This window comes from Oncorhynchus kisutch, linkage group LG18, assembly GCF_002021735.2.
Source record: "Oncorhynchus kisutch isolate 150728-3 linkage group LG18, Okis_V2, whole genome shotgun sequence".
Lineage (NCBI taxonomy): Eukaryota > Metazoa > Chordata > Actinopteri > Salmoniformes > Salmonidae > Oncorhynchus > Oncorhynchus kisutch.
This window is the reverse complement of record NC_034191.2, coordinates 46250383-46264534: the sequence shown is the minus strand read 5'-3', so window position 1 is coordinate 46264534 and position 14152 is coordinate 46250383. Positions and strand designations below refer to the sequence as shown.

General features: G+C 41.7%; 1 protein-coding gene across 3 annotated transcripts in view; it reads left to right on the top strand.

Moving 5' to 3' along the window:
• Positions 1-10718, top strand: part of LOC109908842 (NADPH--cytochrome P450 reductase) — a 61955-nt gene extending 51237 nt beyond the window's left edge. For 2 of the 3 annotated variants that reach the window (XM_020507567.2, XM_031796165.1), the window contains exons 5-16: positions 578-727; positions 2890-3014; positions 3348-3437; positions 3549-3647; positions 3901-4017; positions 4190-4308; positions 4650-4831; positions 5272-5421; positions 7709-7976; positions 8172-8317; positions 8796-8881; positions 9039-10717. In XM_020507567.2, the coding sequence (XP_020363156.1) occupies positions 578-727; positions 2890-3014; positions 3348-3437; positions 3549-3647; positions 3901-4017; positions 4190-4308; positions 4650-4831; positions 5272-5421; positions 7709-7976; positions 8172-8317; positions 8796-8881; positions 9039-9183 (1677 nt within the window). In that variant the 3' untranslated portion in view covers positions 9184-10717. Of the gene's footprint in view, positions 1-577; positions 728-2889; positions 3015-3347; positions 3438-3548; positions 3648-3900; positions 4018-4189; positions 4309-4649; positions 4832-5271; positions 5422-7708; positions 7977-8171; positions 8318-8795; positions 8882-9038 lie in introns of all 3 variants that reach the window. The other variant, XM_031796164.1, reaches the window with a different exon arrangement.
• Positions 10719-14152: the final 3434 nt, after the last annotated feature.

The following is a 14152-nucleotide window of genomic DNA, read 5'->3' as shown; positions in this document are numbered from 1 at the left end:
GCTACTTACACAGGTCCAGAATTCGCTTCAGTCGGGGGTTTGTTAGTGTTTCACACAGGCTTTAGAGCATGGATCAGAGTACCAAAAGCTCCAAGATCCTAATCATACAGGGAATATGTAGCCTAGTGGTTAGAGCGTTGGGCTACTAGCCGAAAGGTTCCTGGATCGAAACCCTGAGTTGACAAAGTAACAATCTGTCGTTCTGCCCCTGAACAAGGCAGTTAACCCACTGTTCCCCGGTAGGCCGTCATTGTAAATAAGAACTTGTTCTAAACTGACTTGCCTAGTTAAATAAAGGTTAAATAAAAATGTGAAAACAACCTTAGTATAATAATGATTCTAATAACCCATTTATGACAACCCTGTCTAATAAGGCGTCTATACTGCCACCCCGGCAGCACCAACAAGGATTCATACCTGTATAGCTCAAAGGTGGCTTAACTGTACCCCTCCTAACAATATTAGTCTCTTGAGCCAAGGTCCTGTTCCATAAAGTTGAAAAGCTAATAGTGCCGTGAATGGCATACAGCACATGTAATGGCAAATATCTAATGTCCAGGCATCTTCTAATCCACAGTCTGAGCTGTCCCGTCTGGCTGAGATTGGCAACTCCCTGGCCATCTTCTGTATGGCCACTTATGGTGAGGGAGACCCCACAGACAACGCCCAGGACTTCTATGACTGGCTGCAGGAGACCGACGGGCAATTGAATGGAGTCAACTATACTGTGACTATCTTTTTCTCTCTCTCGCTCTCTCCTCCCCCTGTTTTCATAATCAGGGCCAGGAGTTTGCCCAAGAAAAACTCCTGTTGGCCTCATTCACATAGAGTTGAAGTCGGAGGTTTACGTACAGCTTAGCCAAATACATTTAAACTCAGTTCTTGACATTTAATCCCAGTAAATATTCCCTGTTTTAGGTCCGTTAGGATCACCACTTTATTTTAAGAATGTGAAATGTCAGAATAATAGTAGAGTGATTTATTTCAACTTTTATTTCTTTCATTCCTAGTGGGTCAGACGTTTACATACACTCAATTAGTATTTGGTAGCATTGCCTTTATATTGCTTAACTTGGGTCAAATGTTTCAGGTAGCCTTCCTCAAGCTTCCCACAATAAGTTGGGTACATTTTGGCCCATTCCTTCTTACAGAGCTGGTGTAACTGAGTCAGGTTTGTAGGCCTCCTTGCTCACACACACTTTTTCAGTTCTGCCCACACATTTTCTATAGGATTAAGGTCAGGGCCTCGTGATGGCCACTCCAATACCTTGACTTTGTTGTCCTTAAGCCATTTTGCCACAACTTTGGAAGTATGCTTGGGGTCATTACCCATTTGCGACCAAGCTTTAACTTCCTGACTGATGTCTTGAGATGTTGCTTCAATATATACACATTTTTTCCGTCCTCATGATGCCATCTATTTTGTGAAGGGGACCAGTCCCTCCTGCAGCAAAGAACTTCCACTACATGATGCTGCCACCCCCGTGCTTCACGGTTGGGATGGTGTTCTTCGGCTTGCAAGCCTCTCTCTTTTTCCTCCAAACATAACAATGGTCATTATGGCCGAACAGTTCTATTTTTGTTTCATCAGAGGACATTTCTCCAAAAAGTATTATCTTTGTCCCCATGTGCAGTTGCAAACCATAGTCTGGCTTTTTATGGCAGTTTTGGAGCAGTGGCTTATTCCTTGCTGAGTGGCCTTTCAGCTTATGTCAACTGTGGATATAGATACTTTTGTACCTGTTTCCTCCAGCATCTTCACAAGGTCCTTTGCTGCTGTTCCGGGATTGATTTGTACTTTTCGCACCAAAGTACGTTCATCTCTAGGAGACAGAACGTGTCTCCTTCCTGAAGCGGTATGACGGCTGCATGGCCCCATGGTGTTTATACTTGCATACTATTGTTTGTACAGGTGAACATGGTACCTTCAGGCATTTGGAAATTGCTCCCAAGGATAAACCAGACTTGTGGAGGTCTACAATTTGTTTTCTGAGGTCTTGGCTGATTTATTTTCATTTTCTCATCATGTCAAGCAAAGAGGCACTGAGTTTGAAGGTTGGCCTTGAAATACATCCACAGGTACACCTCCAATTGACTCAAATTATGTCAGAAGCTTCTAAAGCCATGACATAATTTTCTGGAATTTTCCAAGCTGTTTAAAGGCACAGTCAACTTAGTGTATGTAAACTTCTGACCCACTGGAATTGTGATGCAGTGAATTATAAGCGAAATAATCTGTCTGTAAACAATTGTTGGAAAATTACTTGTCATGCACAAAGTAGATGTCCTAACCGACTTGCTAAATCTATAGTTTGTTAACAAGAAATGTGTGGAGTGGTTGAAAAACTAGTTTTAATGACATCATTAAATATGTAAACTTCTGTCCTCAACTGTACATTAGCCAAGCGTTCACTTTCAAATGTGTATTTCACATGGATGAACTTTAGTGTGAGACCGAGATGAGTTATGCTAACATCCAAAAAATAGGCTTTATGTGTATGGTTGAGTTCTTGCTTCGGCCATAGCTGACATGCGTGCCATCCTGGCTGGTTGGTCATTGTCGGAGTTGGTCCAATGTTCCTGCCCTCAATGGGATGAAGAATTTCACTTCTGACTGGAGGCAATCTGGCCGGGCACTCTGAATGATCACTTGGGCTCCTTCCACTGCCTGCCAGTGTCTTTCTGTCCTAGACTTGAAAGACAGCATTAATTACACTTAATGAAAGATGATAGACGTTCACAGTGTACAGTGTAGGAGCTTGCGTTCAAGGTATGTGCATGTCTCTGTGTTTTATATAGTATACAATCTTATATTGAATATGTTGAACGTTATTTTTTTAAATATTTTTTTTATAAACTAGAAGTGACTGTTGACATCTCTCCCTGCAGGTGTTTGCATTGGGCAACAAGACATATGAACACTACAATGCCATGGGGGCGTACGTAGACAAGAGGCTGGAGGAACTGGGAGCCAAGAGGGTCTTCGACTTGGGCATGGGAGACGACGACGGCAAGTGAGTGAGGCTGCTTTGGAGGGGTGCGTCCCAATATCTATTTTCTCCTGAAGAGTGCACTTGTTTACTACTTCCCACAAATCTAAAGGCGTTGGACTGGTGGAGGCATGCACTAATGGGAGTTTACACCATATTTCTTATACCAGTCATGTCCTTTAAAATCAGTGAATGGAAGTGAATGATTGCACACTTTGGGAGGAAGGAGAGATAATTCGGACATAACCTAGAATCTCTCCGTAATGAAATTGTGACCGATGTTGAGATCAAAATGATGGCCAAATTATGGAAATGGGGGTTGATAAGAGGGTGTTTCTGCTTCTTTTAATTTGTCAGCCTGGAGGAGGACTTTGTGACATGGAGGGAGCAGTTCTGGCCAGCCATGTGTGAGCACTTTGGAGTGGAGGCTTCAGGAGAGGACTCCAGGTATTTATGCCAATTTATTGTAATTATCTCTCTCATTTTCCCTCAATTCACACACAGAGTATGGAAGGAGTGATTTGCAGATTAACTGTAGGCCTTCTCGCTCTCCATTAGCGTTCGTCAGTATGAGCTCAAGGAGCATAATGACATCAACATGAACAAGGTGTACACAGGAGAGTTGGGCCGTCTGAAGAGCTTTGAGACCCAGAAACCGTGAGTTATTCTACCCCATCCTCTTCACTTATCATTACAATATTTGCTACAGAGTTTTGTGTTCTATAGATTTCTCTCTAAACAAGTATTACTGCCCGCTAGTGGAGCTAAAGGGGATTTCCTAGTTGGAACGCTGAAGTGCGACACTGCTTTATCCGTCGATGTTCACCTCTATGATTTACCTCATGTTGTCTCTGCATACTGATGTGTACAGTTCACTGGTATGAAATTCTATTGATCTTTTCCCCCCCAGTCCTTTTGATGCAAAAAACCCCTTCCTGGCTCCAGTCACTGTTAACCGCAAGCTCAACAAAGCAGGTGACAGGCATCTCATGCACCTTGAAGTGGACATTACAGGCTCCAAGATTAGGTAAATGAGAGAGCCAAGAGAGCCGTAACTTTCTTTGTATAGTTATCAACCTATATCTACCTCACAGACAGTATTTCCTTAAAATGAATAGGCTACACTTCTTGGATGAAATGGTGCCTTTTTATATCGTGGAAAGATGACTTGAAAACCCTTTGTCATTCTGTCTTTGTAGATATGAGTCGGGAGACCACGTTGCCGTCTACCCTACCAATGACACAGTGATCGTGAACAAGCTGGGACAGATCCTTGGCGTGGACCTTGATTCCGTTATCTCTCTCAACAACCTTGATGGTGCGGCACTGACCTGATGCAACACCTTGACTTGGAGTCCTCCGAAAATCTCTCAATGTCTTTTGAAGATCCTTAAACACACATTCTGTTTGGACATCTCTTGAAATGTTACTCTCCCTGTATTAACATTTTTTGAAGGAGAAGGTTTTGTGAAATCACCAACTGCTCTTTTTACTCTAAATCTTAGGTTCGGTGTCCTTCACCCAGGTGAAGCTTAGTCCTGGACTAAAAAGAAGCTTTAGTGAAAATACTTTTTAGTCCAAGATTGAGCTTAATCTGTAGAAACTGTCCCTTAATGTATAACCAATGTTAATGTGACGCTATCTGATGCCGTTTATCAGAGGAGTCCAATAAGAAGCACCCATTCCCTTGCCCCACCACCTACCGTACGGCTCTGACCCACTACCTGGACATCATCCATCCGCCTCGCACCAACGTCCTGTATGAGCTGGCCCAGTACGCCACTGACCCCAAGGACCAGGAGAACATGCGCAAGATGGCCTCGTCTGCTCCCGAGGGCAAGGTGTGTGGCTGTGACACTGTGTTAACTTATCACCTCTCTACTCCTATTCTAAAAGTAGTCAAGATTTCCTCAACATACTCAAGATGGGTTATTGGTAGTGGGAAAGTACGCTTAAACCTCAGGGTTGGGGTCAATTCGATGTCAATTCAGGAAGCAATCTTGAAAAGCATTGAGAAAAATTTGAATTTGAATTTAAATGTACTTTCTGGCTGAACTGAAATGGAATTGACCACAACCCTGATAAGCCTATAACACATGTGAAAAGTTGCCCTTAAGCACAGATCTAACTCCAGCCTTAACCAATTTAGGAGGATGGTAAAATATATCTGACCCTCTGGTAAATATATCTGACCCAGATGCCTGACTACAGATCAGTGGTTAGGGGCAACTTCTACCTACTCCATGTTGTCCCAGCTAAGTGTTGTTGTGGTCTCTACTAGGCTCTGTACCAGAGTTTTGTGCTGGAAGACAACAGGAACATCCTGGCCATCCTGGAGGATCTGCCTTCCTTGCGGCCTCCCATCGACCACCTGTGTGAGCTCATGCCCCGTTTGCAGGCTCGCTACTACTCCATTGCCTCCTCCTCCAAGGTGACGATATATACAGGGGTGTATCCATGCATTGTACCAAAACTATGGTTTCTAGTGAATATACCCCAGTACATCACCCCTAATGACCCCACAACCTAACTCCTCCTCGATACATGTATTTTTCTTGTTACATTTACAGTAGTTATTTAGCAGACGCTGTCATCCACTATAAATTGTATTGAGATAATGTGAAACGACCACGTATTATTATAGGCCCAGTGCAGTCAAAAACATGATTTCCCTGTGTTTAGGGAAATATACACTACCGGTCAAAATGTTTAGAATGCCTACTCATTCAAGGGTTTTTCTTTATTTTTTACTATTTTCTACATTGCAGAATAATAGTGAAGACATCAAAACTATGAAACAATACACAGGGAGTCATGTAGTAACTAAAAAAGGTTTAAACAATTCAAAATATATTTATATTTGAGATTCTTCAAATGGCCACCCTTTGCCTTGTTGACATCTTTGCACACTCTTGGCATTCTCTCAACCAGCTTCACCTGGATTACTTTCCCAACAGTCTTGAAGGAGTTGACACATGCTGAGCACTTGTTGGCTGCTTTTCCTTCACTCTACAGTCCAACTCATCCCAAACCATCTCACTTTGGTTGAGGTCAGGGGATTGTGGCGGCCAGGTCATCTGATGCAGCACTCCATCACTCTCCTCCTTGGTAAAATAGCCCTTGCACAGCCTGAAGGTGTGTTGGGTCATTGTCCTGTTGAAAAACAAATGATAGTCCCACTAAGCCCAAACCAGATGGGATGGTGTATCGCTGCAAAATTCTGTGATAGCCATGCTGGTTAAATGTGCCTTGAATTCTAAATAAATCAGACAGTATCACCAGCAAAACACCCCCACACCATAATTTTAACTTTTTTTATTTTACCTTTATTTAACTAGGCAAGTCTGTTAAGAACAAATTCTTATTTTCAATGACAGCCTAGGAACAGTGGGTTTTCTGCCTTGTTCAGGGTCAGAGAACGACAGATTTTTACCTTGATTTTTACATTTTTACCTTGGGATTTGATCTTGCAACCTTTTGGTACTAGTCCAACACCACCTCCTTCATGCTTCATGGTGGGAAATACATATGCAGAGATCATCCGTTCACCAAACCTGCGCCTCAGAAAGACACGGCGGATGGAACCAAAGAACCTCCAATTTGGACTCCAGACCAAAGGACAAATTTCCACCGGTCTAATGGCCATTGCTCGTGTTTCTTGGCCCATGCAAGTCTCTTCTTCTTATTGGTGTCTTTTAGTAGTGGTTTCTTTGCAGCAATTCAACCATGAAGGCCTGATTCACACAGCCTTGATGTGTCTGCCTCGATGTGTCTGTTACTTGAATCTATTTGGGCTGCAATTTCTGCAATTTCTGAGGCTGGTAACTCAGCAAAGAGGTAACTCTGTATTTTCCATTCCTGTGGCGGTCCTCATGAGAGCCAGTTTCATCATAGCGCTTTTACCAAATAGGACTATCTTCTGTATACCACCGCTACCATGTCACAACACAACTGATTGGCTTCAACACATTAAGAAGGAAAGAAATTCCATAAATGCACTTTTAACAAGGCACACGTGTTAATTGAAATGCATTCCAGGTCACTACCTCATGAAGCTGGTTGAGAGAATGCCAAGGGTATGCAAAGCTGTCATCAATTCAAAGGATGGCTATTTGAAGAATCTGAAATATAAAATATACCTTTTTGGTTACTACATAATTCCATATGTGTTAATTCATAGTTGATGTCTTCACTATTATTCTACAATGTTGAAAATAGTACAAATAAAGAACCCTTGAATGAGTAGGTGTTCTAAAACTGTTGACCAGTAGTGTATTTCCACACTGAGGTTGGAGTAATACTTTGAAATTGAGATAATGATAATGCCCTTTCAGTGTAAAATCTGTTTGAAAAGACAGCCAAAACTTTCTGCCTGTTTGGATGGGAGTTTGTGCTTTCCATGGTGACGTCACCATCCGGTAAATTAGTTAATAGGCCAATAAGAAAGAGTTCCAAACCTCTCTGCCAATAACGGAACATTTTCAGTTTCCCCTTCCCAATCACACCACTCCCAGACAGTCCTAGCAAAATTATTGCTTGAGAAATTCCTCTTTGCTAAGAAGCTTTTGTTTTCAATTAAAATGAAACATAAATCACAGTCAGGTACTTAATTGATACCCAGAGATTACAGCTGCAATGGACCTTTAAGCGTCCATTGTCGGTCAACCTGCAATAGTGTGATCTAAAAAGAGTGGTTAATGATTGCCTTCTCTTTGTAGGTCCACCCCAATAGCATCCACATCTGTGCTGTGGTGGTGGAATACACAACTAAAACCGGGCGCCTCACAAAGGGAGTGGCCACCACCTGGCTGAAGAACAAACTGGTTGCGGACAACGGCCACAAGTCCACGGTCCCCATGTACATCCGCAAGTCCCAGTTCCGCCTGCCCTTCAAGGCCAGCAACCCAGTCATCATGGTCGGTCCTGGGACCGGCATCGCTCCCTTCATGGGCTTCATCCAGGAGCGTGGGTGGCTCAAAGAGCAAGGTACATGGTAGACACCATGATAGAAGCTTGCCATAGACGCATGGAAATGTTTGTGTTGGTTTCCTGATTGTTTTGTTATGCTGCATAGTACTATTTTAGGAGTTGTCATGTTCTGTGTCACACTGACTAAAATAAAGCACCTTAACTGTCTTGTATGGATACAAGTAAGCCAATTGGTCTGCTTTTTTTCTGTAGGCAAGGAGGTGGGGGAGACGGCCTTGTACTGTGGCTGCAGGCACAAGGAGGAGGACTATCTGTACCAGGAGGAGTTGGAGGAGGCTGAGAAGGCGGGTGTCATCACAAAGCTCAACGTGGCTTTCTCTCGGGACCAGGAGCAAAAGGTATACTTGTTTTATTAGTTATAGTTATTCAGCACTAGGACCTTAAAAAACTATTATTAAAAAGGGTGAACAATGCTTTTCTGTTAGCTAGAATATGACATGTATTAAATAGATAGCCATATATGACCATGTTATCTGATCCTACACACACTGCAGTTGGGACACCAAGACAAGATTGTAATCCTTATCATATTTCCATAGCGTTCTTGAGTGTTGCCAATCATGGTTGTTGGTACTATAGACCGGGATCTAAATCTGTCAGATTCAGTACCACTGGGGGTGTACTATTAGTGGGGATGGTCAATACATACTCCACACAGAGTCCTAGGCTAGACCTCCTGAGGGATTGATTTTATGCTGCCTCATCTCATGAAGGAAGAGGAACACGTTTCCTTGCAAGGTTGTTTTTTGTTTGTGTGAAGACTGGAAGCTCAAGAGGATGTTGTAATAGATCTGTTTCCTCTCGCTGTCCCGCCAGGTGTACGTGCAGCATCTCCTGAGGACCAACAAGGAGGACTTGTGGAGGCAGATCCACACAGACAATGCACACATATACATCTGCGGGTAAGGAAGGATCCTCGCCAGTAACATTTGCACCTTGGCAATAAAATGGATTGAAATTGAATTGACATATTTCTTGAAAGCACTCCCCGAATTCACAAAAATCCTCAAACTAGGGTTAAAAGACAAATGTCTTATAGAGAAATGCTCCTGTTTTTAGGGATGCGCGGAACATGGCCAGGGATGTGCAGACAGCTTTCTATGAGATAGCAGAGGAGCTGGGCGGCATGACACGCACTCAGGCCACCGACTACATCAAGAAACTGATGACCAAGGGACGGTACTCGCAGGACGTCTGGAGCTAAAACACCTAGGATCCAACCACATCCTATGTTTGTTTGTTTTTAGACTTGCATTGTTATTTGTGTCAGTTTGTATCAGCAACGGTTATAATGGGTCACCAACCCTAGTACTGGAGAGCTACCAGTTGTGCCGCCTTTTGTTCCCGCCAAGCACTAAAACATCGGATTCTATTAATTGCCTTATCATGACCTTGATTAGTTGAGATGGGTGTGTTTGTGTCAGGCTAGAATAAAAGCCTACACATTGGGACCAGGATTTGTGACCACTGGGGAAGGATATCGCTGGTTGTTTTTATTCCATGGAGCAACACAAGCACTCAACAATGCACCACAATAACAGTCGGTCATCCTCATTCAGATGATTTATTGATATTCTATGTCAGTCGGCCATCAGTTTGGTAGCGTCAAATGTAGTATCACATTTGTTGATGTTTATCTTTTGCAGGAGAAAGAACATTTGATAATGATATACTGTAGCTGTACATAATTGTACAAAGTGAGGAGGTGGGTTTAAATACAAAACTCAATACAGTGCAAGTCTCTTCTTTAGGAAGTTGACCTAATCTGGGTACTCAAGTGTATTCCGAATACATGATAAATATTTTAGATTTGAGAAATAAAAAGTGTGAACTTTTTGTCTACGAAATCAGTAACTGAAAAGCTTAGTGTTTGTTTCTAGTACCTTTTGCATTTGGATAAGCGATATAGCCTTTTATGCAATGATGTTACTGTACATTTCTAATCAATCACAGTAACCCTTAGCAAGGCATGATAAAAGTATCATTTTGCAATTCAGTAGTCAAGCCCTCTATTGAGGAGAAATGATTAGCTTTTATTTTCCACAAGACTGCCTTTTAAATATATCAAAGAAAATTATTATTAGGTTCCCTGTAGTATTTGTATACATGATGCAAGTAAGCATCAAAGGGGAAAGGGTAAATAATATGCATATTTCGACTTAAATTCTCTGCATTATCCAGTTTACAATGAAACAAAAACTGAACACGTACACCACTTAGTAGCAAGCATTCAAATGTACATGTTTCTTTATCATGCAAACCTCGCACTGTACCCTGAGAATGTAGAGTTCTACAGCTTGTTGGCTTTAAGTGTCAACTTTATTTTATTTTCTATGTACTATTGCACACTAATCAGTGTAAGTACTGGATGATATCACACTTATCTATGAAATTTGGCATATCCTTTCTTCACTTCACTGAAAACTAAGGGCAAGGTTGTCAACTTGTGGAAATAGTAAACCCGTTTTGGCCCGTAAGCCAAGCAAAGCATATCAATTTGTAAATTCAGTGTGTGCCTTATTGAAAGTGGTGCCTGACTTAAATGTAGAAGGTTTTTTGGATGCATTACTGTAAAGGCAATTTTTTAAAAATATTGGAGAAAAACCATATTATGAAGACATTCATGTTACTTTTTTGTCCACATTCCATTTTATATTACAATAAGTGTCAACTGAATGAATGGATCTAAGCATATCCTTTTAAAATTAATAAAAAACATATTAAATATTGTTAACAGATTGAGAGTTTGTTATTCATGTCTGAGGTATATGCATCCTCTTCCATCTGATAAAATTTTTGAAAATGAGATTATCGTTATGTTCAATTGTTAGATGTAAGGATGGAGGGATTAATGTTTGATGGATGCAAGATGTCGTTTATTTTTTATTTAACCTTTAGTAGGGTTGCACATTTTGGGGAATATTCAGGAAACTTTCTGTGGGATTTAACAGGAATATATGGGAATATATGCAAATTAATATTAACCCCATTTAAATGTAATTGTTTTTTTGCATTGGATATATGTACCATATCATTTGGAGACAAAAACATAAATATTTTACCTTATGTAGACAATTGCAAATGATTAAATCCTTCTATAATAAAAATAAATAATTGATTTACAAATTGAACTTTAATTAAATGAGTTGACTCTTCACATGGGATGATTTCACTGAACAACAAAAGAAAGGGAATATTGAATGATCCATCGCATCTCCCAAAAACGTTTTCAACATAAATCTGTTAAAATTATAGTCTAGAAACTAAAGCTTTGGTTGTCTTCCTCTCGGGCTTCCATGTCTTCTCCCTGGACCTCCTCAATGTCCACCTCTTGAACATCAGACTCTTAGGCCTCATCTTCACTGTCACTTTCCAACCTTATTGAGGATGGCTCGTTGTCAGGCTCGGATGGCCACCAATTTTTCAACCCTTGTATTGGTCAGCCTGTTGCGTGCTTTGGTGTGTGTGTTCGCAAACAAGGACCAGTTGCGCTCTGAGGTGGCTGATGTTGGTGGAATTTGGAGGATGATGGAGGCAACATCATCCACAAATGATTTTCCATCATCCTTTGTGGATCTGAGAGCCTCAGATCCACAAAGTCCCTTCCACCAGGTGGCTGATGAGATATGATGGCATGACTGCCATATTGCATCTCTATCCCAAAACCCTTGCTTGGAAGTGTACTTCGCAAGACTGCCAAGAACCTTGCCCTCTTCCAGGCCAAGGTGGCTAGACACAGTAGTGATGACACCATAGGCCTTGTTGATCTCTGCACGAGACAGGATGCTCTTGCCAGCATTACTTGGGGTCCAACATGTGCGCTGCGGCATGTATGGGCTTCAGGCAGAAGTCTTCACACTTGATGCATATCAGAACTGCAGTGTCCTCTGCTTGGCGCAGCAGGGCAGTACGTATTTCTTCTCTTACATCTGCAAGCAGAGTCTGAACATCAGACAGGATGGCATTGTCTCCCTCAATCCATGCAATGGCTACTACTATAGGTTTCAGGCTGCTAACCACTCTCCCAAAATACATCATCCAGGAGGATCCTCTTGATGGGGCTGTCCATATCGGCATACTGTGATATAGCCATTTCTTGGTCTCCTTCCCCTCCAGGAGACTGTCAAACATGATGACAACACCACCCTAACGGGTGTTGCTGGGCAGCTTTGGATGTGATGCTCTTATTCTTCTCACTTTGCTTGGTGAGATAGCAGCACAGCAATCTACAACTTGACCCTTTACATACATAACCATTTCAATGGCTCTCTTGTAGAGTGTATCCATTGTTTTCAGTGACATGATGTCCTTGAGGAGCAGATTCAATGCATGATCAGCACAGCCAATGGGTGTGATGTGAGGATAGAACTCCTCCACTTTAGACCAAACCACCTTCATATTCGCAGCATTGTCTGCCACCAGTGCAAATACCTTCTGTGGTCCAAGGTCATTGATGACTGCCTTCAGCTCATCTGCAATGTAGAGACCAGTATGTCTGTTGTCCCTTGTGTCTGTGCTCTTGTAGAATACTGGTTGAGGGGTGGCGCTGTAGTTAATTATTCCTTGCCCACGCACTTTCAACCACCCATCAGAGGTGATTGCGATACAGTCTGCTTTCTCTATGATTTGCTTAAACTCTGCATCCAGCAAATGAGTAGATAAAGCATGGCTGGGTGGAGGGGTGTATGCTCGGCGAAGAACATTCAGAAATCTCTTCCAATACACATTGCCTGTGAGCAACAGAGGTGAACCAGTTGCATATACAGCTCGAGCAAGACATTCATCGTCATTTCTCTGACTACGTTACTCAATTGAGTCAAGAAAACTTCTGATTCCAGGAGGACCATGAGCTGTTGCTATCGATAAGATGTCTGATTCATAATTTTCACCTCGAATAGAAGTAGAGGGACTTTTGTTAGAGGTTGTGAGGGCTGAGGGAACTTTATGCGCTTGGCCAGATGATTCTGCATCTTTGTTGCATTCTCCACATATGGTTTGGCACCATATTTGCAAATGTACACAGCTTTTCCTTCTACATTAGCTACAGTGAAATGTCTCCACATGTCAGATAGTGCCCGTGGCATTTTCTTGTAAAGATTAGGAAGACAATTAGTTAAAAAATATATATAATTCCATGTACAGATAAGCAGTTAGATTAAACAACTCCTTTGTAAGATGTGTTTTAAAATTAAACATGTATGGAAACATTTGAATTAACACTCCTAAGTTAGCAGGCTCAAGCAGGCTATAACCCACATGGTGGCAAAAACTAACTAGCAGAAATAGTTAAATTAGAAATAATTTAAACATCACTTTGCTGTAGGCTACTATTTACTAGTTAACAAAAAATAATGTATGTCATAAAATCTATTCACCCCATCAAGTATTTTAATCAAAACTTACCAGAAAGCATGTAGTCCTTGGCTCAGATAGTGTAGTAGTGTGGGCTCAATAGCATCTCATTAGTGTGCAAGTTCTTGAGAATCAGCTGTACATGTGATGGAAGAGTGCACTGCACATATGATTGAAGAATGCACTGTGCATGCAGAGGGTTGCAATTCCATTGAATTGGGGATAGTTTAACCAAAATATGCCACAAGACCTAGAATTGCCTTGTGTATCCCACAGAAAAGGTTGTTCCCTGTTATAAGATAACTTTTTGATGAATTTAAAGCAAAATTCCCGGGCTTACATTTTCCTTGGAAGTTAAGTAAAAATTCTAGAAATGTACCAGAAAGTTTTCTGACCCTTTGCAACCCTAACCTTCATTTAACTAGGCAATTCAGTTAAGAACAATTACTTATTTACAATGCCGGCTGGACCAATTGTGCGCTACCCAATGGGACTCCCAATCACGGCCGGTTGTGATACAGCCTGGAATCGAGCCAGGGTCTGTAGTGACGCCTCTAGCACTGAGATGCAGTGCCTTACACCGCTGCGCCACTCAGGAGCCCAGAGTGACCGGTTGGGTGATGGATAAAAGTATGTTTGATGAATGGAGGCCCTACGTTGCTGCTATCTACCCTTTACCAGAGATGAACAGGCATAATAACTTAAGTAGTCTCAACTTAAGTATATCACACACACAAAAGGCCACCAAGGGGGTATACTACAAAGCAGGATCCATCAGCTTACTTTGATAACCAAAAATATCTATAGATTTGTTTTTTTTT